Raw genomic sequence first — 24,817 nt, forward strand, 5'->3', positions numbered from 1 at the left:
TTCCTGCAGTCACAGAAATGGGGGGTTTTTCAGCCCTTGGATGCATCTAACGGGTATGGGTGAGGATTTTGTAGAGTGTGAGTGTGGCATTTCTGTAAGTGTAACTGCAGAGAATGACATCCGTGTTTCAAAGTTTGTGGCGAGGAGGGAATGTAAAAAACTAAAAAGGTTCTCTTCTCTTGCTTTGCTTAAATAAGTGATCTGGTCTGTAACTGCGTTCTTTCTCCTAACACCCTTCCCCTCATGGCCTCCGAAACGAATACAGTGTGTTCTTACGTCTTCTTCTTCTTCTTCTTCATCTTGTTTCGCGCACTCCCCAAATCCAATCGTCTGACTTTGTTTTATTCTGACAGGATGAAGAACATCTCTTCCGACGCTTGCAGGATTCCCCAGACGACGCCTCTCTACATTTTGATATTGTGTGCTTTGCACTCTCTTCCTTCCTTCTTTATTTATTGATTAGATTTGATTAATAAATACATGTATGAATTCAGGGTTTATTCTTATGGAAAAAAGGAGGAGAACGCCAAGAAGCCAAGGACAAAGCTGCTCAACATTTTATTCTATCCGCCAAATTGAACCCTAAAAATGGAGAATCTTTCAAATATCTCGGCCATTATTATGGACGCGTTTCCCTTGATACTCAGAGAGCCCTTAAGTGTTATCACCGAGCCGTCGCTATCAACCCCGATGATTCCGATTCTGGGGTATCTTATCTTCTGCTCCATTTTAAACTTCAATAACCATGAATTAACGAAATTATAAAATCATTTTTTACCCTAACAGGAAGCCCTGTGTGATTTACTTGACCAAGGAGGAAAGGACACTTTGGAGGTCGCAGTATGCCTTGAAGCTTCTAAAATGTCACCGCGGGCTTTCTGGGCTTTCCGCAGATTGGGTTTCCTTCTGGTTCGTTCTTTCAATTTCCTTTTACTTCTCTACACCCTACACATTCTTTTCTCTAGATTACCTACATATTACAAGAAACAATTAACAAAAACAATTTGTTGGGCTTAGGCCTAATGTTATCCAATGGCTGCCCTGGCGGAAAGTGGTGGCAGGATTTCAACAATCCGCCATGGCCATTTTACACGTGACGGTGGCTATGGCAGTAGAAAATAGTGGATTTGGTGGGTCTCTCCACCATCAACAACACTGCTTAGGCCCAAACCCAATTCCTAACACAACGACTATTCCATATTCTTGAGGGTTGGAAGGCTATGGAATCTGTCAAACACATAGTTACCAAATTTGCAAAACTCTGAGGTAGGTGGTATGGAGGGGAGGAGAGGGGGTGTATTTTAAATTATTTGTGTTCGATTCATTTTTAGGAGGGGAGCCAAATCCCTCATAGACCTCATTTTGCTCTCCCCCCAAATTGGAGGGATTTGGAGTGGAGGCTAAAATAACTATAAACCATTTAAAATTCTTCCCATCCCCTCCCCTTGAACCAAACACAAATTTAATTAAAATCCCTTCCCTTCAATTGAACCAAACATACCCTAAGTATTGGTACATGGGGATATGCATAGCGGGTACACTATCAATAAGTTTTTTTAGTTTAATGCAGATGCACTGTCGGTGTAAATTTGTTTTACACCGACATTCAATGAGAACTCATCAACATATTGCCACATAAGCCCACTCTGTAACAATATTTTTATAATGACCTCAAAGTATTGATTTCTCATTGGATGTTAGTATAAAACTAGTTTACTCTAACAGTACATGTCCCCTTTTCTCTTTTGCTTTTTTGGTAAAATATAAAAAACTGGGATGATAAATTTAAATCACATTAAATCCCCCTTTAGAACATGGGTTTTCCTCTTCCTCATTCCTTAGCCTTCCTCTTCCCCCCTTCACTCTTGAATAGACGTAGACACGTGACTACATGAGGTACCCAACTTCCTGGTCCTCCCTTCAAAGTCGACGACAAGAAGAAGGGAGAATCAGTGTTGTAATATTTATGCCATTGCGGCGCCATGGTGTTATAGCATGGTGGATTTTATGCTAGCCGCTACAGGCCACAACACTTATTATATCCGCCATAAGCCTCAATGCCATGTTTATATTGCAAATTTTTGGAAGGTCGTCATAATCTGCCATCAATCATTAATAACAATTGTGGGGATTGGGAAACATGAGAGAACCCGATATCTAGTAGTGAATTAGGCATTGAGAATTCAGAGCACTCGCTGGAGAGGCTGAAGAAGATAAAGTGGGTGACCATGGACTTGGGATTTGCTGACCAATCATCATCACTAGCAACTATTTTTTATTTGTGTTCCATCATTTACGAATGAGGGTTATGTTGGATTGGATGTCCATTACAAAAACTGTTTAGGTAACGCTTTCTCGCCCAAGATATCAACAAACTATGATCGATGAGATTAAAACTTTAGATTTTAATCAGATTTGTACTCTTGTCCCCTCTCCTCTGGATAACGGTAGGACCACATGGTAAAACTGATCACTTGAGTTTGCCTGATAGCTAAAGACTATACCCATATTTTTGGTCTGGAATATGGTGACACCTTTTCTCCAATTGCAAAGATGGCCTCTGATCATCTTTTCTTATCTATGGCAGTTATACGCAGTTGGCCTCTCTGGTAGTTGGATATAAAAAATTCCTTTTCACATGGTGATTTAGTTGAGGAAGTTTATATGGAGTACTCCCGAGTTCACTGTTTTGGGGGATTCTGATGACTTAGTTTGTATGCTGCAAAAACCTTATACGGTCTGAAGCAGAGTTAGTAGATTCAGGATTTTGGCATGGTTCACAATAATGCCGGCCATTTGATATTTGACACTTGAAAGACATTCCTCTACTAACCTATGTATTTATCTTGTTGTTTATGTGGATGCCGTTGTTATTATTGGAGGTGACAAAGTTATTCAGGATCTCAAGCGACATTTGTTTCAACTCTTCCAAAATTGAAGTACTTGCATAAGTTTTGTGGGGTTAAGTTAGGTCCAACCAAAATTCTAAGATTGTAATAGAGCACATCATAGATTCACTGCCCACCCATTATCGGGCCACTCAAGTCACGCTCCCTATGTCTAGTCTTGACTATGACAGTTGTATGTTGAGACTTCCACATTGGATGTGATATGACATGAAAAAGCATTTATAAGTGAGTTATTTCTCACTTTACAAGCTTATTTGGTAGGGTTGAGTTAGACCATACTCAAACTCTAAGACAAAAAATAAAAGTAGAAATTATATTTCTCAAACTAAACCCTTCCTTAACAAATGCATTCTGCAGCATTTATTTTTTATTATCAAACTAGATAAAATAATTTAATTCTCAAATTTGCAGCAATTTTCCTGACAATCTAATTATATCCTGATTTAATCTCTTTTTAATTATTGGATTTGGTTGATACCTGCCATTAATTTTTATTTGTGAACTTATCAGGTTCATCAAAAGAAATGGTCCGAAGCTGTTCAGAGTCTTCAACATGCCATACGAGGCTATCCTACTTGTGCTGACTTGTGGGAAGTAATTTCACCTCTCTTTCCTCCATTATGTTTCCTTTCTCATACTACCCCTTATAAGGAAGATAACTAATTTCACATTTATTAAGAAGTTTAGTTAAATGCAATTTTTCTTGAGACAAAATAGAAGTACATTCTCTAAAGGTCCCTTCATAGAAACTTGTTTTTATGAGAACAAAATAATCATAGGAAAATAAAACTTACATAAATTGAAAGGTATTTTAGGATAAACATTATTAAATAGAGTGAAAGTAGGTTATATTTGCTTAACTTTAAGGCAAAAAAATGAGTATTTTTTGCTTCTATTCGAGACTGAAGGGAGTAATTTTTTGTAATAAATATTTTAAAATATTGTTAGGCTTTGGGCCTTGCATATCAGCGGCTGGGCAGGTTTACTGCAGCTGTAAAGGTATCTCTGCTTTGATTCCTTTTATATTTATGGATTGGATTGATTGATTGGTTGATCCCTCAACGACTGTTTTACTTTGGATTATCCATCAGTCTTATGGCCGAGCAATCGAGTTGGATAATAAGATGGTCTTTGCTTTGGTTGAAAGTGGAAATATCTCTTTGACACTTGGTCAATTTAAAAAGGTACATTTTTCTAACCATTAATTATTATGCTGAGGTGTTTCTTCTCCACAATTCTTGTTCTCAGTGGTTCTATTTATACCTTCCATTTATTTTATTTCAGTTTGTTGCAGTGATAGTAGTATGGTGATTGACATTATTGTTTTGATCATGTTATTAGGAGCTTAAAACAGTTATTCTAGAGAACATTTATTCAAGAAGCGTTAGTTAATTTATGAGATGGTTAGGTTTTTATTAACAAAATAAATGTCCCTTCGGGAACATTCGATAAAATTGGAATGATACAAAGAAGATTAGCATGACCCTTGCACAAGGATGATACGCACAAATCTATAAATGATCAATTTGTTTTCCGTCTCTACCATGTGATGCTTTTGCTCTCTAACTTTTGCTTTAAAATAAATAACGAAAAAATGATTTCTATTGGGATTAGTTAGATATTTGTCCATCCAATCCATTAAATGGATTAATAGATCATTAATGGGTTGATTTAAAAGATTTAATGGATCCGAATTAATAAATGATTGATGGTTTATTTTTTATTCCCTCCATTATTATCTAGGCCAAAATTCATCTATTCCATCCATTTGCCACTCTTGTTGAGTATAAAAACGAACTACTTCAATATTGGACTACATGTCTATGTTTGGTTCAAAACTAAGTCAAAACAGATTCTAAATATTCAAAGTTTTGACTAGATGGTTTGGTACGTTTTTTGACTGAGACCTACACCTGTAATGCCTGTTCTGCCACCAAATTTTGTGCAGCACTCCAGTTTTCGCTGCTGTGCTACTGCGTATTGTAGCCTCCGCGTCTTCAATCTTTTTGCAAGCAATCACAGAAAAACTCAATGATGGAAATTTCCTTTTGTAGATATAGCAAGTTGAGTCAGTCCTCAAGAGCCACAAATGCATAATTTTTTTGGTAATCCTCTAATTCCTTAAGTCTTCACAGAAAGTGATCGTGATTCAGGAAACATCAATCCTTACTAGGGTTTGTTAGAAAGGCTAAAATCTGCTATGCTGGTTCTAGGGTTTCAGCAAGTTGGTGTGATCCTTCACTTTTCATTTACACCAATTATGCTCATATCATATCATATCATATCATATCATATCATATCATATCATATCATTATAATCACATGTAATTCATCTCAGTTTTTTCCGTAGCTAATCACAAACTACAGTGATCAACAACACACCTCCTTTATATGATGTTGTTTGATTAGCGTCAATCTGTTTCTATATATTAATAAAATATGGAAATTACCTCCCTGCCTTTCTGCATGAAGGGCATTGAACAATTTCAACAAGCTTTGGAGATTTCACCAGATTGTGTGCCTGCACAATATGGACTTGCTTTGGGGCTGCTTTGTTCGGCGAAAGATTGCATTAACTTAGGAGCCTATCAGTGGGGAGCTTCTCTGTTAGAGGTTTTTTTCTCTTCTTTTCTTTTTAATGATTCTACAGCATTTGTTATCATGTTGAACCCTTACATTTTGGATACATTTAGTTAACCTAGTTGAACTGATTGCAGGAAGCATCCGAGGTGGCAAGGGAGAGTGCTTGTTCTTTCAGGAATATCTCATGTTTGTGGAAATTATACGCAGATATTCAGGTTCTTTTTCTTTTTCAGTTTTTAAAGGTTCCACAGTTAAAAAAATATCATCGGCGGGAGTAGTGCTTTAAATACATGTCAATAAAGTTGGCATCACATCACGGCATGGGTTTTCCTTCACTGCGATTTTTAGGTATTATTAGTTGCTCATGTATTATTCTATGCTATTTTATTTTGATCTATGGTAGCTTGCATATGCAAGATGTAATCCTTGGATTGAGGAGGTTCAAAAGTTGGAATCTAATAAGGAAGCCTTCAGTGCTTCTATCATTTCATGGAGGAAGACCTGCTTTTTGGCTGCAAGACGTGCTAGGTTTTCGTACCAACGAGCCTTACACTTGTCTCCATGGCAAGCAAACATCTATACTGACATTGCAGTAATCTCTGATCTTATTACCTCATTGAGCAATAATTACAAACAAGACTTAAATGCACGGTATGATCTATGTAATCTAATTATTTTTAATGATCTTCTTGACTATTGTGCTCCCTCAACTTAGTTGTTTCAGCAGGCAGCTAGCAGAAAAGATGTCTATTGGTGCCTTGCTACTTGAGGGTGACAATTATGAGTTCTGGGTGGCATTAGGGTGCTTGTCTGATCATAATGCACTAAATCAACATGCTTTGATCAGAGGACTGCAGTTAAATGTATCTCTAGCTGCTGCTTGGGGATATCTTGGGAAGGTATTGTCACGTGTCATCAGTAAACAGTAAAAATCCAACTTGGCAACTATTTGTTGTAAAATAATGTATATAGCACTATTTGTTGACAAAATAGCTGTATATTCCTGCAATTTGATTATTTTTCTTTATTTATTTAGACTGATCTCGAATCTTGCATAAGCTTATAAACTGTAAATCACCTATTATTCTGACTATTATTTGTGATTGATTAAGAATCTTGCCCAAGAATTGTGTGAATAATATTCAGACTTTTATTCTTTCATCTCTTACAAGTTGTTATTAGAGTTCCCGGTTTGGTAGTGTCTGTTCCGCTGTCCAAGCCTTCATTGTTGATCCATCTCACAAACCCAGCCTCCGTAGCAGGCTGCTGGTCCTAGACTTTCATAGTCACCATTGACAGCCTTTGTTGATTGGTATGATCAATGTAGTCAAACATGAGATCTTACACAGGATTGTGAGGGGTTTGAAAGATCATAACATGAGGATCGTAACTTGTAAGATCCTACTAAAGGCTAAAATTGTAATTACATATACCCACACACACATATAAGCATACAAATTATCATACATGAACAAAATAACCTCAAAATCCCAACATTAAACTAAGTTAATTAAAAATTCATAACCTTCGATCCATAAGTTCATAAGAACCAAGTACTAAGTTCATAAAAAGTAAATCCAAAGACAAGTTCATATGCAACTCAAAGGGAAACAAAGTTTCAAAATCGAGAAGCAGAGGAGTATGGGAAACAGAGTATCAGCTTCGTCGTAGGGAGGAGACTGTCAAAGGGAGGAGGAGACGCCGTTGCAAAGAGGAGGTCTGCAAACGGCGCAAGGACGAGGAGAGGAGATGGCGCTAGGGTTTTACAATTTTGAAAAACTAGTTCGACACATTTAAGAACTCATGGTTTTTTTTTTTAAAACCTGACACGTTTTACAAAGGCCTTCAAAACGGGTGGCCCAACTTGTGATCCTACACGATCCCACCCTCCAGATTGCGATCTTGTCCATGAACAGTGTCTCCTTCGATCTTGCTTGCATCAGCGCACGCAGACATCGTCATGGATCGTAAACTCGTACGATCCTACGACCAAACTCGCGATCTTGACTACACTGGATAGTGGATACGATCCCAAAATTAATGGATCTTGACACTGACATTGTTTCTCTTGTATATTTACCTGTGCAATTCTTTGAAAATGATATAAGAAATTTAGATTCAATTCAAGTTGGTATCAAAACTTGTTGGTTTGATTTTTTTTTTTGCTTTGTTTAGGGTTGTTGAAAATATATTTATCTTTATTACATATCATGTAAATAGGGATAATATCTCCCATATTTATTTTTGTATTTATTGCCTTGAGCCTATATAAAACAGACTCCGTTGTGTAGTTCAGACACACGGTTTCACCATATGTCTCTCTCATTTTCTCTTATTCAACATGGTATCTAGAGCCTATTAAGAGAGACAACCCTATACCGTGATTACCTTGGGACCCACTGTCCTTCGGTGAGATTTTTTTTCGGTAAACCGTGTCTCAATTCCGGTTTACCCTTCTTTGTCGCTTTTTCGTTCATTTTTTTCTCCACTGTTCACTGTTCATCGCGCGACACTGTTCATCGCACGGCACTGTTCATCGCGCGGCACTGTTCATCGGAAAAAAAAAAAAAAATTCCGCCACTGTTTCGCTGCTGGTTTTTAGGTAACTACTTATTGATTATGGCTACTTATAAAGATTTTCTTCGGTGGAGAGAGTATTGTCAGAACTCGAGTTCCGCTGTTTCCGCCGCACAAAGTGGTAATTCACCTGTTTGCATCTCACCTTCTCATAGCCCATGGATTCTCGATTCTGGTGCATCTGATCACATTACTGGTAATAAGACTCTTTTCTCCTCTCTCACAACATCTGGTTATTTACCTAGGATAGTCTCAGCCAATGGTTCCCAAACACAGTCTCAAGGGATTGGCACTGTCCAAATCCTCCCTACTCTGTTAGTTAAATCTGTCCTTTATGTGCCTGGATGCCCATTTAATTTAATTTCTATCAGTCGATTGACTCGTTCTCATGACTGTGTTGTCACATTTACTAATTGCAATGTTACTTATTGATTATGGCTACTTATGAAGATTTTCTTTGGTGGTTAGAGTATTGTCAAAACTCGAGTTCCGTTGTTTCAACTGCACAAAGTGGTAAGTCACTTGTTTGCATCTCACTTTCTCATAGCCCATGGATTCTCGATTCTGGTGCATCTGATCACATTACTGGTAATAAGACTCTTTTCTCCCCTCTCAACATCTGGTTATTTACCTAGGATAGTCTCAGCCAATGGTTCCCAAACACAGTCTCAAGGGATTGGCACTGTCCAAATCCTCCCTACTCTGTTAGTTAAATCTGTCCTTTATGTGCCTGGATGCCCATTTAATTTAATTTCTATCAGTCGATTGACTCGTTCTCATGACTGTGTTGTCACATTTACTAATTGCAATGTTACTTTGCAAGACCGAATATCAGGACGACAAATTGGTGTCGGATGTGAGTCTAATGGTCTTTATTATCTCTCAAACCCATCAACAGCGTGCCCTACCACATATTCTCCTCTTACTATACATGCTCAGTTAGGTCATCCGAGTCTTCCCAAACTTCAACAATTAGTACCTAATCTAACCAAAATATCTAGCTTAAATTGTGAGTCGTGTCAATTAGGGAAACACACTCGTAGTCATTTCACTGATCGAGCTAATAAACGAGCTTCCTCCCCATTTGCTTTAGTTCACTCAGATGTTTGGGGTCCCTCTCGTACTATTTCCACACTTGAGTCTAGATATTTTGTTACCTTTATCGATGATTTTTCCCGTTGTACGTGGTTATTTTTAATGAAAAATAGGTCTGAATTATTTTCTATTTTTGAACAATTTTATAAGGAAATTAAAACTCAATTTGGTGTATCCATTCGCACTTTGCGCAGTGATAATGCCCGTGAATATTTGTCCCATCAATTTCAAAATTTTATGACCTCTAACGGCATTCTTCATCAAACATCTTGTGCTCATACACCTCAACAAAATGGGGTAGCCGAACGCAAAAATCGGCACCTTATTGAAACCACTCGTACTCTCCTTCTTCATGGTAATGTACCATCTCGCTTTTGGGGCGATGCTGTTCTAACGGCGTGCTATCTTATAAATCGCATGCCTTCGTCTGCTCTTGATAACAAAGTCCCTCACTCGATCCTCTTTCCTGGTACCCCTCTTCACTCACTTCCTCCTCGGGTCTTCGGATCTACATGTTTTGTCCACAATCTCACTCCTGGTCTTGACAAACTTTCAGCTCGATCATTAAAATGTGTCTTTCTGGGTTATCATCGGTCCCAAAAAGGTTATCGTTGTTATTCTCCTACTCTTCGACGATATCTCATATCGGTTGATGTCACATTTTTTGAGTCTGTTACATACTATGAGTCGCTTCCTGATCCTTTGTCTGCAACTATTCCTCTGGACCTACCAAAGTCTATTTCACCTTCTCTTTTACCATTAGAGCCTATTACGTATGCCCCACCTGAGACACCTCCTGTGGCCCCTCCCACTGTCCCACTTGAGACTCCTCTTGTTGATCCTCCAACTGTACAACCTCTTCAGACATATCGTCGTCGTCAACCACCATCGGTTGTACATGTCCCTACACCTGTTCTTGATACCGAGGTCACTCCAGACGCTCCTTCACCGCCACCTCCTTCTTTATCGGATCCGACCCTTGATATTCCTATTGCTATTCGTAAAGGTATACGTCCTACTCGTAACCCATCCCCTCATTACATTGGCTTGAGTTACCATCGTCTTTCTCCTTTGCATTATACTTGTTTGTCTTCCCTGTCTTCTGTTTCTATTCCTAAATCTCCAGGTGAAGCTTTATCTCACCCAGAGTGGAGACAAGCAATGATTGACGAGATGTGTGCACTTCAGAGTAGTGGTACATGGGAATTGGTTCCTTTACCGTCGGGAAAGTCTTTAGTAGGATGTCGTTGGCTTTATACGGTGAAAGTTGGTCCTGATGGTAAGATTGATCGTTTTAAAGCTCGTTTGGTAGCAAAAGGGTACACTCAAGTTTTTGGCCTCGATTACAGTGATACTTTCTCCCCTGTGGCTAAGATGGCCTCTGTTAGACTACTCCTCTCTATTGCAGCCATCAGACATTGGTCTCTACATCAACTTGACATTAAAAATGCTTTTTTGCATGGTGACCTTGAAGAAGAAGTGTATATGGAGCAACCACCTGGGTTTGTTGCTCAGGGGGAGTCCTCTACCATGGTTTGTCGACTTCAGAGGTCTCTCTATGGTCTTAAACAGTCTCCTCGAGCTTGGTTTGGTAGATTTAGCACAGTAGTGCAACAATTTGGCATGATTCGAAGTGAAGCTGATCATTCTCTTTTTTATCGTCACTCAACCCAAGGGTGCATTTACTTGATTGTCTATGTAGATGATATTGTCATAACTGGTAGTGATCAACAGGGCATACTCCAATTGAAACAACATTTATCTCATCAGTTTCAAACTAAAGATCTTGGCAAGCTCCGCTACTTCTTGGGTATTGAGGTAGCCCAATCTAAGGACGGCTTAGTAATTTCACAAAGAAAATATGCTATGGATATTCTTGAAGAGACAGGTTTGTTGAATGCCAAACCGGTTGACACTCCTATGGATCCAAACGTCAAACTTCTACCTAATCATGGGGAGCCATTTTTAGATTCAGGGAGATACAGAAGATTGGTTGGTAAATTAAACTACCTCACAGTCACCCGTCCAGACATTTCTTTTGCAGTCAGTGTGGTAAGTCAATTCTTAAATTCTCCTTGTCAAGAACACTGGGATGCTGTGATACGAATCTTGAAATACATTAAAGGTGCTCCAGGAAAGGGTCTAATTTATGAAAACAGAGGACATACTCAGATAGTTGGTTATTCAGATGCCGATTGGGCAGGCTCACCCATTGATAGGCGATCCACTTCTGGGTATTGTGTACTTGTTGGAGGAAACTTAATATCTTGGAAGAGTAAGAAACAAAGTGTAGTTGCAAGATCTAGCGCTGAAGCTGAATACAGGGCTATGGCATTAGTGACTTGTGAGCTCATTTGGTTGAAACAGTTACTCAAAGAGCTTCAATTTGAAGAGGCAACACAAATGACATTAATATGTGATAATCAAGCAGCATTGCACATTGCCTCTAATCCAGTTTTTCATGAGAGGACCAAGCATATTGAGATAGATTGTCACTTTGTAAGGGAGAAGATCGAATCAGGCGACATCACCACTAGTTTTGTTAATTCCAATGATCAATTGGCAGATGTATTCACTAAGTCTCTGAGAGGTCCTCGAATCAGTTATATATGTAACAAGCTTGGTGCATATGATTTATATGCTCCAGCTTGAGGGGGAGTGTTGAAAATATATTTATCTTTATTACATATCATGTAAATAGGGATAATATCTCCCATATTTATTTTTGTATTTATTGCCTTGAGCCTATATAAAACAGACTCCGTTGTGTAGTTCAGACACACGGTTTCACCATATGTCTCTCTCATTTTCTCTTATTCAACAAGGGTTTCAGCTATCTCAGCACTGACCAACTCAATTGTCTCCAAAGGTGGGGAGGGAGTGGCATAATCTTATAATAATTGGGAGGTGGAGTCTGTTAGGGTACTTCGTTAGGATATAGTATAATAGATATTAGAGCAGTTAAGAGTTGTTATAGATAGTTGGTTAGTTCATTAGGTAGTTAGGACTATTCTATATAGATAGGGGGATTATGGAGTTAGAAGACAATATGTTTGAATATTGTAAAGATTGTGAATTGAGTAGCGACTCTATTGTGAAGGGGAAACCCTTGGAGAAGAGATATCCTTTCCCATTATTCTTTAACTAAAGTGTTCGGAATCCAATTCTTGGGTTCTTAACCATTGGTCCGACCTGTCGGATCTTTGAGGAGTGACAATGGTGCTGGAAATGGAGGAAGCGCAAATGGTGAAATTACCAACTTATACGGGGATAGATCTCATTGGGTGGATCGCAAGGGCTGTAACGATTTTTGAGGTGCAAGAAATTTATGGGTTCAATAAATTGTTGTGGACGTTCATGAGCATGAATGATTGGACAATGTTTTGGTTTTGTTCTTGGCATTAAGAAAAACCCAAATCCAAGTTGGGAATCGTTTTCCACATGTTTGATTAGAAAGAAGATCTGGAGGGGGAAATAGTGGCCATAATGAAGGATCAACACTGGAGGGAGACAAGACCGACATACAAGTTTTTGGCAATTCGAATAAGTTGGAGGCACAACCTTCTCTAAAGATGATAGTGTCAAAACAACAAGAAAACATTTATGAAGGAGACAACCGCCAAGAATCTTGTTCTTGGACAAGAAAGTTGGGTATTGAGACTAATCCAATGAGTTTGGTGTCAACAAGGCAAGAAATAAATATAAAATCAAACCAGTCAGTGGAGACAATGCTAGAAAAACAAGAAAGAAGCAATGTTCAGTGCATAGTTTCAGTAGCTGGGGATGAACCAATTATTGAGATTGAGGTTGTTATCAAAGTTGGAGATTCACCACAAAAGATTCACTGTTTTCAAAAGTTGGAGCCTGTTGACATGACAGCAAAGGCAGAGAAACAAGAATCACGACGTATATCACACTTGCCTAATCCATTCGTGGAGATATACAAAGATGCAAAAGGGGCACTATGCATGTTGGGACTATTTTTAGGTCTAATGAGTCAAGCACAATATGGTATTACCATTTGCTGGGATTATGAAGAGAGGTTAGACAACCTAATTCAAGGCCAATTTTCATTGGGCCTAACACAAGGGACATCCATCCCAATTCAAAATTCTGGTGGCTTTCCTCATAATTTCATAACCCATGTGCTTGTCGACCAGATTGTTAGCTGGTTTTGCTGCCAAGCTTAAGTTTCCCCTATGGTGTTTAGGAAATATTCTCCTTATTGGCAACAATTGTGGTTCAGCAAGTATCGCAGGAGAGTTCAAAACCATCGGATCTAAAACAATTTCAACCCTCGCTTGAAGTTGGCTTATCAAGCTCCTACTAGTGGGACCCATGAGGGCAAACTTTGTTTTTCTTCAACCAATGGGGCAAAGAGAATATAGTAGATTTCAACGTTGAGGACAAGGTTGTTTTGAGGAGGGGTGTATTGTTAGGTTATAGAATAATAGATATTTGAGTAGTTGAAGAATCAAGAAAAATCAAATTTAATTCTCTATGATTTTATAAATTGTCTAAGATTGTAATAAAAAAATATGAAAGTATACTTCAATTACTTTCTTCAGTAGTTAAAAGTTATTATAGTTAGTTTGTTAATAAGGTAGTTACGACAATTGTTTAGAAATAGGGGTTATGTAGTTAAAATGATATATTTGAATATTGTAAAGTTTGTTGAGTATACAGGTGACTCTATTGTGAAGGGAAAATTCTTGGAGGAGAGATATTCTTTCCTATTATTCTTAATAAAAATTGAAGAAAGTAAAAAGCAAAATACTTTTATATTTTATTACTACAATCTTAAGCTGTTTATATAAGATAAGAAATTACAATAGTTATACTGAGTAATAATGATAGAATCATAAAATAAAAATAAGCAGAATAATATAAAATAAAAGAAAATCAAATATGATTTTCTTTGATTCTTCAACAACCCTTCCTCAAGTTGGTGCATAGATATCTGTCATGCCCAACTTGACTATAAGTCGTTCAAAATTGAGTTTTGCCAAACTTTTTGTCAACATATCCGCAGTTTGTTTATTAGAAGTCACAAATGGTAGACATATAATTCCAACATCAATTTTTTCTTTTATAAAATGGCAGTCAATCTTTGTGAGCTATACTTATTGCTGCTTTGCAATCAAAGAACAATTTTAAGGATGAGTCAACTTTCATTTTCAGTTCGTCCAAGAGTTTACAAATCCAAGTTCACAAACTTCCTTGAGCCATTGCGTCGGCTTCTGCACTGCTTCGAGCATCAACCCCTTGTTTCTTACTTCTCCAAGTGTCTAAATTTCTCCAAACATAGGCTCATTATCTAGTAGTGGAATTTCTATCAGTAATTGATCCTGCTCAATCAACATCTGTAAATATAGAGGCTTCTTTGTCATTAGTTTTTTTGAAGTTCAAACCTTTTCCAGGATTGGATTTCAAGTACCTTAAGATTCGATAAACTACCTCAAAGTGTTCTTCATAGGAAGAATGCATGAATTGGCTTACAAAACTCACAAAGAACATTATTACTTTAGGTGATACCATTATACATAGTCTAGTTATTTGAGTTAGTGGGGGGCTGTTGTGGAGGTATGTTGGAAATCATTGGGATTTGGGAGAGTGTAGGTACTCTCAAATTGCCTACTGTAATCTTTCTAGACTCTTTTTCTGTTGTAAACTCCGCTGGGCAGAATTAGCATCCGTATTCAATTAATCCAATTTGCAATTTAGTTTCCTTTGTGTGTTGGGACTGGAAGATACTTATCACTGTTGTTGACGTTGCCATTTCCTCCTGCTGGGCTCTAGCTGGTGGATATGTTAACAAAGAGCTTGCCAACAGAAAGATTCAGCTAGCATATACCCTCAAGTTGGAAATGACCGATACCCCTTCACCGGTTTGAGGGTGACTACCGTAAAAATATTTCTAATTTTTAGGAGAATAACATTTGTAACTACGAGCTTTTATTTTTTTTGCTTTTTTCTTGATTGGCATTCATTAGGATTAATCTATAACTATAGCTTGCACTTTTTACTCATTTAATAATATTTAGAATTGTATTCTCATACATTAATCAACACTCCATCTATAAATTCAATAAGTGAAACACAATTCTATTTTCTCCATTCTTTTCAAGTGATTCTCTACTACACCTCCCATTTCTCCTAATACATGCCATAGATATCTGTAGTTGTCTACTTGTCTATCACGAATATACTCCCTCAGGTCACAAATATAAGCAAATGTCAAAATGTATTTGGTTCAAATTTTGAGTCAAATACATCTTGACTTTTGCTTATATATAGGCCCAAAGGGAGCATGTGGTGTTGTAACATGACAACTGTGCACCTTTGGTTTAATATTGTGATGCACATTTTCATAAGAAAGACATTGGAAATTCTTAAAGTGGAGTTTTTCAGCATGTTTTTGTCTAAATTTCAGTTGTATTGTAAAAAGGGTGAAAAACAATTGGCAAGACAAGTGTTTGACCGTGCTAGAAGTATCGATCCTGGCCTTGCATTACCGTGGGCAAGCATGTCAGCCGAGTCTTGCGTGAGGTACTATTCTAGTTTCATTTATCTTGTCATGATCATGTAAATTGGAATTTAGTCTACTAGTTAGCTGGTTTACTAACTATATGCCTGTCATCTTATAGTAGGGAGGTTGCACAAGGTGAGGCATTTGAAAGCTGTTCCCGAGCCGTGCAGATATTGCCTGTAATTTTTCTAATTTGTGTGACTTAACATGCAAGAAGTTGGAAATGTGTTGTTTATATTTCCCTGCTGTTGTGTTTGCTGTTTATTTATCATCATCCTTAATTTTAGCCAAATATCATTTTATCGGGGGTTTCCTCCCAATACTCGTTTAATAGATTTATTGCACTCATTATTTTAGCCAAATATTTTTCTCTGTTGTGTTTAAATTTTTATTACCTTCTTTTAAATATTTGTTGGTAATGTGCAGTTAGCTGAATTCCAAGTTGGGCTAGCTAAGCTTGCTCTGCTGAGTGGTCATATTTCATCTTCACAGGTTAGATTATATGATAGTGTCAAAATCTGTTTCTGTTTAATATCCTTCAAGTATAGGAATGCAGTTGAATAGGAGTACTAGTAGGAATTTAGTTATATATGAGTACTAATAGGGATTTAGTTATATACGAGTACTAATAAGATTTTGTTGTTTAGTAATCTAGTATATATATATTTGATGTATTGTCAACATAATTCAATTCAATAAATATAATTTTACACTAATTCTTGAGATGGTATCACAGCTCTCGATCTTTGAGAGCCTTGCTTCCGCATAAACCCTAGCCTCCTATATGGCGGTAAACTTAGCCACCTTCATTGTGGCCCTTACTTCCGCATAAACCTACCACCGCCTTCATTGTGCTTTATATTTTTCTGAAATCTTAGCCACCTTCACTGCGGCCTTTTTTGCCGCCTTCATTGCGGTTTCGCCTTCATTGGGTTTTCTATTTTCTTAAAACCTTGGCCACCTTCATTGTGGCCCCTTTTGCCGCCTTCACTACGATTTCTATTTTCCTAAAACTATAGCCACCTTCATTGTGGCCCTTTTTGCTGCCTTCATTGCAGCAACTCGAGATTTCTTTTTGGTTTAATTTGCACTCCATATCACTCCTCCCATGACAACCTTGCAGATCTTCTAACTAAAGGGCTAAACAGTATAAACTTTGAAAGAATTGGATTCAAGCTGGAAATGGAGAACACCTATTTACCAGCTTGAGGGGAGTGTCAAAATTTGTTTCTGGTTAATATCCCTCAAGTATAGGGATTCAGTTGAATAGGAGTACTAGTAGGGATTTAGTTATATATGAGTACTGATAGGAATTTAGTTATATATGAGTACTAATAGGATTTTGTTGTTTAGTAATCTAGTATATATATATCTGATGTATTGCCAACATAATTCAATTCAATAAATATAATTTTACTCTAATTCTTGAGAGATAGATTAGTGATTTTCTGTGTTCATTACACATTTTCTTTTGCCCCATATTAATTTGCTATGACTGAGAAGAAACTGATAAATTGTGAGAAAAGCTCGAGAGTTTGCTCTGAATTGTGTTTTTTATTTTCTGATTCAACCTATGGTTAGTTATAGTAGAATATCCAACACCACAGTTACAACTGACCACTGACAGAATGATAGTTGTACTTAGCAGCTATGACCTCTTCAAGATTCTAGGAACACGGTGGGTGTCATAAATTTTGTGAGGATGTCAATGCCCACTGATCTTAAGGTGGCACATGAACAACAGTCAGCTGTTTGCTATGTTTAATTCCATTTGTTTATTTCCGGCATTGTGTGTTGCATTGTGACCAAGAGATATGGTCTTCTGAATCTATTGTCACTCATCAGCCATTAGGTTGGCAAAGGTAACTGAAAGCTTAGAAAGGAGTCTGAAGCCAGAGTTTCTGCTGTTGCTTGAACCAAACTTCTATAGCATTTTGCAAACTGTTCATGACTGAACTAATTCTAAATCTTGTAGAACCTCTTCCTTAAGCTTATAAAAATTCATCCAAAAAGAGGTTCATAGAACCTGGCATTAGCGGATACCCCCTATTTCTAAAGAAACTGAAGCCTAGGGGATATTCTATAGTGAGTTTGAGCTGTAAAGCTTGCATTAAATGATGCTTTACACCTCTTATGAAGCAATTGCCTTCCTTGAAATTAATGCTGATGCTGCATAACTGCCACAGGTTTTTGGAGCTATTCAGCAAGCTGTGCAGCATTCTCCTGATTCCCCTGAATCCCATAACTTACATGGGCTGGTTTGTGAGGCTCGAAAGGATTACAAGTCTGCTGCTACATTTTATAGGTTAGCACGTCATGCATTTAGCATTGGTTCACAGAGTATTCGAAACTCGCATATCAGGGATATTTCTATCAATTTGGCTAGATCGCTTTCCAAGGTGAATATACTAGAGATCCTCTTAGTCCTATATATTTTATAAAATCCTATTATTATGTTCATTAACTTGATAGTTTTTTATACAGGCTGGGAATGCTGCTGATGCTTTGCAGGAATGTGAAAATTTGAAGAAAGAAGGTCTGGATTCAAATTTTGTAATTTACCTGTTTTGTGTTTTTCACTATCAAGGATTTGTATGAAAGGGCCTCGACAATTGCGAGGACGCAGAGTGAAGCTACAGATTTTTCCATAACAATTGGACTGCACCAAGGGTCAACTTTAACCACCTTATCTTTTTACATTAGTTTGGACATACTTACAAAACACATCCAAGAGCCAACACCAAGATGCATGTTTTTTGCTGATGATATAGTGTTACTTGGAGAGTTGAGGAAGGAATTGAATGGGAGGTTAGAGACTTGGGGACCGGCCTTAGAAGCGTATGACTTCCACCTGAGTAGAAGCAAGACAAAGTATATGGAATACAAGTTTAGAAAAAGATGAAACATTTCTTTATTTAGTGGTGAAAGTTGGAGATCATACCATACCAAAGTTGTACAATTTAAATATCTTGGGTCTATAGTAAAAAATGATGGAAAAATAGAAGGAGATGTAAACCATTTGAATTCAAACTGGGTGGTTGAAATGGAGGAGGGCCTCAGGTGTTTTATGTGATAAAAATGTATTGATCAAACGAAAGAGAAAATTTTATCGCACACCTGTAAGACCGACAACGTAGTATGAGACTTAGGTGGTTGGGGCACGTGGGGAAGAGGCTTATGGAGTCTGTGGTAAGAAGTGTAGATCAGATGGAGGGTAGTTAAATTGCTAGAGGAAGACTTAGAAAACTTACAAGAAACTGTTAAGATAGACCTAGTGATTGATGAGCTGTGTTGAAAATATATTTATGATCTTTGGTATTTACTGCTTATCATATCATGTAAATAGGAGTAATATCTCCTCATATTTATTGCCTTGAGTCTATATAAATTTGACTCTACTGTGTAGTTCAAACACATGGTTTCAACATATGTCTCTCATTTTCTCTCATTCAACAAGTTGGATAGAGATATGATAGTACATGATGGTGTTGTTTGATTCATGTAGCCGACGCTACTTAGTAGGATAAAGCATAGTTGTTGTTTTGATGTAGTGTTTTTTTAATTTCAAAATATAAAAGCCTTATTGTTGGGATTGAATCTTCAATCCATGTTAATAAAATTATCCTTGTTAGTCCAAGTTTTCTAACTGATTTTTGCTCATAATTCGTGAGGATGAATTGTTAACTAATAAAAGCTGTGTATTAATGTGAACTGCCACATGTAGAATGTGACTTGCGGATGCTTTACTTATGTGTTATATCGCGTGTGATTTTCGTATGGACATTTTTTTTCTGAGGATGGTGTGAAAATTAATGTAATTTTTTGTCGTCTTGATAACACATTTGTATGGTATGTTGTTCAAGGGGCGCTTGATGAAGAAGGTTTGCATGTATATGCTTTCTCGTTATGGCAACATGGTGAAAATGATTTGGCTCTCTCTGTAGCTAGGAGTCTTGCTGAAAGTCTTTCTTCGATGAAAAAAACATTTGTTGCGGCATCTATTTGTTTCATCAGTAGATTAGTGTACTTCATATGTGGACTAGATGCAGTTATCACTAGCATTGTGAAGATACCAGAGGAGCTATTTCAGAGTTCAAAAGTTAGTTTTGTTATGTCAGCTATCAATGCTCTTGATGGACAAAATCGTCTTGGATTGGTTGTTTCAAGTACTCGAAATTTCCTCAAATCTCAAGAAGAAATTTCTAGGATGCACATTTTAATAGCACTTGGGAAACTGGTACTTTTCAGCCTCTTGATTTTGATTCCTCGTGTCTCCTCCATAATTCCGTTTCTTCCAAAAAATGCTTTAAAATGAAGACTGAGATGGAAAAATCTTATGGTATGGTTTTGACAGGTGAAAAATAAATCTGATTGCTGCCTTGACATTAAAAGTGGAATTGTCTACCTCAGGAAAGCACTGCACATGTTCCCTAACTGTAATTTGATAAGGTAGTTTTTCTTTGACAATATTCCTACACAAATAAAACTAATTTGTTTTAACTTATTGTTAGTTTAAATTAACAATATAGTTGCCTTTTATTTTGGTCCTTAATAAGGAATTACATTATAGGTTGAGCAGTGTAAGGTTAGGAAAGAAGGAAAAGAGAGAAAAGTTATGTTTGGAACTCAAAGTGATGGACAACAAGGTAGAAAGAAACAAAATAGTAGAGGTGTGTTATTGAGATCTAAATAGAAGAAGGGAATGGACTTTTCCCAAGGGTTTCCCATTCATAAAAGAAATCTCCTTTCACTTCCCAAATTATCAAAATATACTCAATGAGCGTCCCCTAAAATACACCATATAAACATGGCGTTGGTGGAAATATTAATTGTTGTGGACCATAGTTCTGTACCAACGTTATTCCTTGTACTCATCACGATTTGCTGAAGAAGTTGCTGCAAAACCTCCATTTGCTCTTTGCTGAATGGGGTTGAACTGGTTTATCCATTTTGAGTAGTGATTCTGGAAGTGTAGCCTCTGGTATCCCTTGTGTTGCTGAATTTTTTTGGCTTTGCCACAATAGGTTTCCCGTGAAGAATTCAACAAGTTTCTTTGGTGTGGCCTGGTTTCTTACAGTATTCACACAATGGGCAATTCTTCCTTGGCATAGGAGGAACTTGAGGTCCTTTTGCTGCCAGTGCTGAAATTTCTGCAACAGGGGCACAACTAGATTCCCCTAGCATGAATTTTCTTATACTTTCTTCCCTTCTCACGGTTGAACACACTTCACTTAAGTTAGCAAGTGGTTTGATTCCAATAATTCTTCCTTGTACTTCATCAAGGACCCTTCTTGAAGCCAAGGAGGAACATTTAGATCCTGTCTTGGTTCACCAAATCCTTTTATCGTTCTTACCTTCTAGACATTTCCACCCAATAGCTTCATAAATGGATAGCTGCTTCCAATGCCTACTTAGAATATTGAAATACTTGGTGTTTGAGTATTCACCTTGTTTAAGACCATAAGAGGGTACTTTTTATTTCAAAGATAGCAAAGGTGTTATCTATATTTGAGTAGGCTTCCTTTACAGCTTCCCATATTCTTGGGCTCTATCCATAATACATGAAGTTTTCTCCAATGCCATTTGACATAATATTTAGGAGCCGTGACTTGACCAACCTGTTCTCATATTGCCATTTTCCAAGAAGGGATCTCCCTTCTTATGCATTTGCAGATTTTCCCATGATATATCCCTCTTTTCCTTTTCCTTGGAGAAAAATGTGCACTGACCTCTCCCATTGGATGATTCTGACCATTTAACTTATAGCATGTGATTGGAAGAGTTGGTGTTGTTCCTTCGATGGGACTGGTGATGGTTGTACCATTCTCCACTGTGGAAGAAGACTCTTTCTCTGTTTCCATGTTTAGAGCTGGCGCAGGGGCTTACAGATTGTTCAGAGATTGCTGGAGTTTTAGACTCATTCATAAAAGTTATGTGGTGTAGTGTTTCAGACTTTCAGATAGATTCATTGAATCTTAGGAAATAATACTTTAGTTTCTCTTCTTGTGAATTGTATTCATCTTGTATATAAATAGCATTATGCTGAGTGTGTTTCTCACTCAAGTGTATTAAAAAGTTTTTATCTTTTATTTTCATACTTGATAATACTTTACCTTCCCAAGTATTAGGAAATAAGTTTTTCTGCCCTACATTTTTAGTGATGCATTTTTTAAATTGCAAGCGTTGTGTGGATTTTACTAACTTCCTTTCTGTTGCACATTTCACTGGGACAGGAACCTTCTTGGCTATCTCTTGCTATTCTATGAAGAGTTAAATAATTGCCATGTGGCAACTAGGTGTTGTAAACTGGACCATCCTGATTTGTCTGATCAAGAAGGTTTAAAATCAGCTTATGATATTTATGGTGCTGGAGCAGTTGCTTGCTATGCCGCTTGCGATGCCACTGACAACATTACAAAGTTTACTTTTCCAACTTGTTCAAAGAAGTGTTCTGGTCATCCACGGGCTATCAAATTCCTACAGAAGTAATACTTTTACTTCCTTTTTTTGATTTATCTCCTATATGTGCCCCAAAAATTTGATTACAGTTTGTTACTGTTTAAAATTCCTTCAAGTTAGGTCAAATTGTTTATTGTTAAATAAAGTAAAATTGTTTCCTGTCAAATTTGAGTAGACTCTAGAGCTTTCTATTTCAATATATCAAAGCACTAGTATCCCCAGGACGTCGAGGATAATCATATTACATTTCTCCCCTCCAATTTGCAGATACATTCATCAGAAACCATGGAATCATGATGCCCGCTACTTGCTTGTTCTTAACTATCTTCAGAAAGCACGTGAACAAAAATTTCCTCATCATCTCTGCGGTATACTAAATCGTCTAATTCAAGCTGCTCTTTCAAATGAATTGCATAGCAAGACAGAAATGAAGTATCAATATAGACACTTCCAACTTCTACTTTGTGCTTCTGAGATCAGTTTACAATGTGGGATTCACATGAGCTGTATCACCCATGCCAAAAAGGCTTCTCAACTTGTGCTTCCTGATGGTTATTTATTCTTTGCACATCTACTATTATGCCGTTTGTATTCCATGAAAGACGATCATCTAAACTTTATGAAAGAGTATTCAAAGTGTTTGGAGCTCAGGACAGATTCCCATATTGGTTGGATCTGTCTCAAACTTATGGAATGCCAATATGAACTGCAAATCGATTCAAATGCCATAGACTTGAACTTTGAAAAATGCATCAGAAGGGATGGAAGTTCATGGAATATGTGGATGGCTGTATATAACTTAGTAAGAGGAATGAATTGGTTGCAAAAAAGTGATCTAGTCTCAGCAGAGCAGTTCATGGCAGAGGCTTGTTCGTTGGCAGGTTTTGAAAGCTGCCTCTTTCTATGTCATGGTATGTACTTGCTTTGGGTGAGAGCTTACAAAAACTGTCTTGCATGAATTCTACATAGTACCATGTTTCCACTTGAAATACTCGGCCAATTACTTAAATTTGAACATTAGACGAAAAGATTGGCACCAAAGGTAGCAACAGGGTTTTTTTGAGGATAAGAAGAGAGATGTTAAGGGTATGCTATGCTATGGAAGAATTTATCTGGTATTTAATGATTATACAGTATGATAATTGTTATTAAGTCATGTTTTATTGATATTGTTTGACAAGTGTTGCCTCCCAAATCCGAAAAATGTATCTTTTTAGTCATAGAATAAAACTCATTGATCTCTTTTTGTGTGTGTGTGAATAGATACCATCAGTTGGCAGTTAGTTGTCTCAGTCCTTTTCTTCCCTCATCTTTACCTCCTTTGCATCAAGGATAAATTTTTTAGTTATTAATCTCGATAAATTCATATTGTTATATGTCAGGTGCCATATGTATGGAGCTTGTCAGGCAGTGCAGTGATCCTCAATACCTATCACGGGCTGTTGAGAGCCTTACCAAAGTTCAAGAACTTTCATTGATTCCCTTACCTTTTGCCTCAATATTGTTGGCTCAAGCAGAGGGAAGCCTCGGTTCTAAGGGGAGATGGGACAGAAACCTTCGCCTTGAATGGTATAATTGGCCATCAGGTTTGATTTCTATGCTTTTTCTGAAAATTATAATTTTAAGTTGTGAAGAATGGAAGAGCTAAATATAATTCAGTTTTAGTTGAGCCAATTTTTCAGGATTATTTGTTTCAACTGATTCAAATTAATCAAACTATTAACCAGTATTTTCAAGGTTGAGTTGGAGTGCTCTGTGATTTATCAGTGGATTCCCAACAAATCAGTCTCATGCAATAATTGATATTAGTTTTTTATTACTCAATAATTGCTAAACTCTGGATGAATGTCTGTTACTTTTGTGTAGAAATGAGGCCTGCAGAGGTCTATTTTCAAATGCATTTGCTTGCAAGACAGTTGAAACTTGGGCCAAACACTATATCTAGCATGGAGTCCTCTGAAAGTCCTCAGAGATGGGTTATTCGGGCTATTCACATCAACCCTTCTTGCATGCGATATTGGAGGGTTTTACAGAAGCTTATGGAATAAACTTAAAAAGTGAAGGAACAAGTTTCAGGATAAGCTTCTCTACATGTTTCACTTCTATTGTATATTCGAGAGAGGTTGTTTTTTCAAATAAATAAATTGTAAGTGGAACTTCATTTCTTGATCAAGCAAGAGTTTAATGATAATAGTTTGATACTTCACACTCGAGTGAAAAGAATCAATAAATGCGTGTTATAGGAAAAAAATGATTGCTTGCATGTTAATTAAATTGCTTACATGTCTGTATTTTGTAGTGTATAGACTATTCATTGATTATGTTAAAAAATGTATTCATGTGTGTCCCATCATATCTTGACACGCAAACATATGTGATGCTTTGAAAAGTAATATATAATATAATATAATAATTTAATTTAATTTATATATATTCATTGTAAATTTTTTTTACAGTTTTAACCGTAGAATAATTGAAAAATGTTTGACATTAACAATAATTATTTCTAAAATCATAGATATAAATAATTGTGATTTGTCGACGGTGTAAAATAAATTTTACACTTGTGGTATATGACAAGTAATGCAAATAATTAATTTAATGCATAATAGTCAAGAGGAAATAATATATTGTCAACATTACCTACTATAAATATCTTTGCCTT

At 37.0% G+C, this 24,817-nt stretch overlaps 1 protein-coding gene and 1 non-coding gene across 4 annotated transcripts; both read left to right on the forward strand.

The window, feature by feature from the left end:
* The first annotated feature begins 108 nt into the window (after positions 1 to 108).
* LOC101514208 (tetratricopeptide repeat protein SKI3) lies at positions 109 to 24,500 on the forward strand. Of its 3 annotated transcripts, none has more exons than XM_073364645.1 (22): positions 109 to 264; positions 354 to 419; positions 495 to 707; positions 787 to 909; positions 3,420 to 3,503; positions 3,858 to 3,908; positions 4,001 to 4,093; positions 5,382 to 5,522; positions 5,627 to 5,707; positions 5,896 to 6,143; positions 6,220 to 6,391; positions 15,598 to 15,713; positions 15,812 to 15,872; positions 16,120 to 16,185; positions 17,880 to 18,092; positions 18,178 to 18,229; positions 19,557 to 19,930; positions 20,048 to 20,142; positions 21,927 to 22,178; positions 22,420 to 23,063; positions 23,535 to 23,721; positions 24,019 to 24,158. In XM_073364645.1, coding segments are annotated over exons 1-22 (3,354 nt in total). In that variant the 5' UTR covers positions 109 to 243; the 3' UTR covers positions 24,020 to 24,158. The 3 variants fall into 3 exon arrangements, with proteins under 3 accessions (XP_073220746.1, XP_004511280.1, XP_027193416.1); XM_004511223.4 differs by having other exon boundaries at positions 110 to 264; positions 23,535 to 23,738; positions 24,019 to 24,500; XM_027337615.2 differs by having other exon boundaries at positions 110 to 264; positions 15,815 to 15,872; positions 23,535 to 23,738; positions 24,019 to 24,500.
* LOC113788121 (U6 spliceosomal RNA) lies at positions 4,339 to 4,441 on the forward strand. The gene has a single exon (XR_003474629.1). It is a non-coding gene; the product is annotated as a U6 spliceosomal RNA (small nuclear RNA).
* Positions 24,501 to 24,817: the final 317 nt, after the last annotated feature.

The sequence above is a fragment of the Cicer arietinum genome, chromosome 8, assembly GCF_000331145.2.
Source record: "Cicer arietinum cultivar CDC Frontier isolate Library 1 chromosome 8, Cicar.CDCFrontier_v2.0, whole genome shotgun sequence".
Lineage (NCBI taxonomy): Eukaryota > Viridiplantae > Streptophyta > Magnoliopsida > Fabales > Fabaceae > Cicer > Cicer arietinum.

Coding starts and splice junctions, on each gene's coding strand:
- LOC101514208 (XM_004511223.4), top strand. CDS start 244: ATGGCCTCCGAAACGAATACA. Junction 6,392..15,597: donor CTTGGGGATATCTTGGGAAG/GTATTGTCACGT, acceptor TCTAAATTTCAG/TTGTATTGTAAAAAGGGTGA. Junction 20,143..21,926: donor CCTAACTGTAATTTGATAAG/GTAGTTTTTCTT, acceptor TCACTGGGACAG/GAACCTTCTTGGCTATCTCT.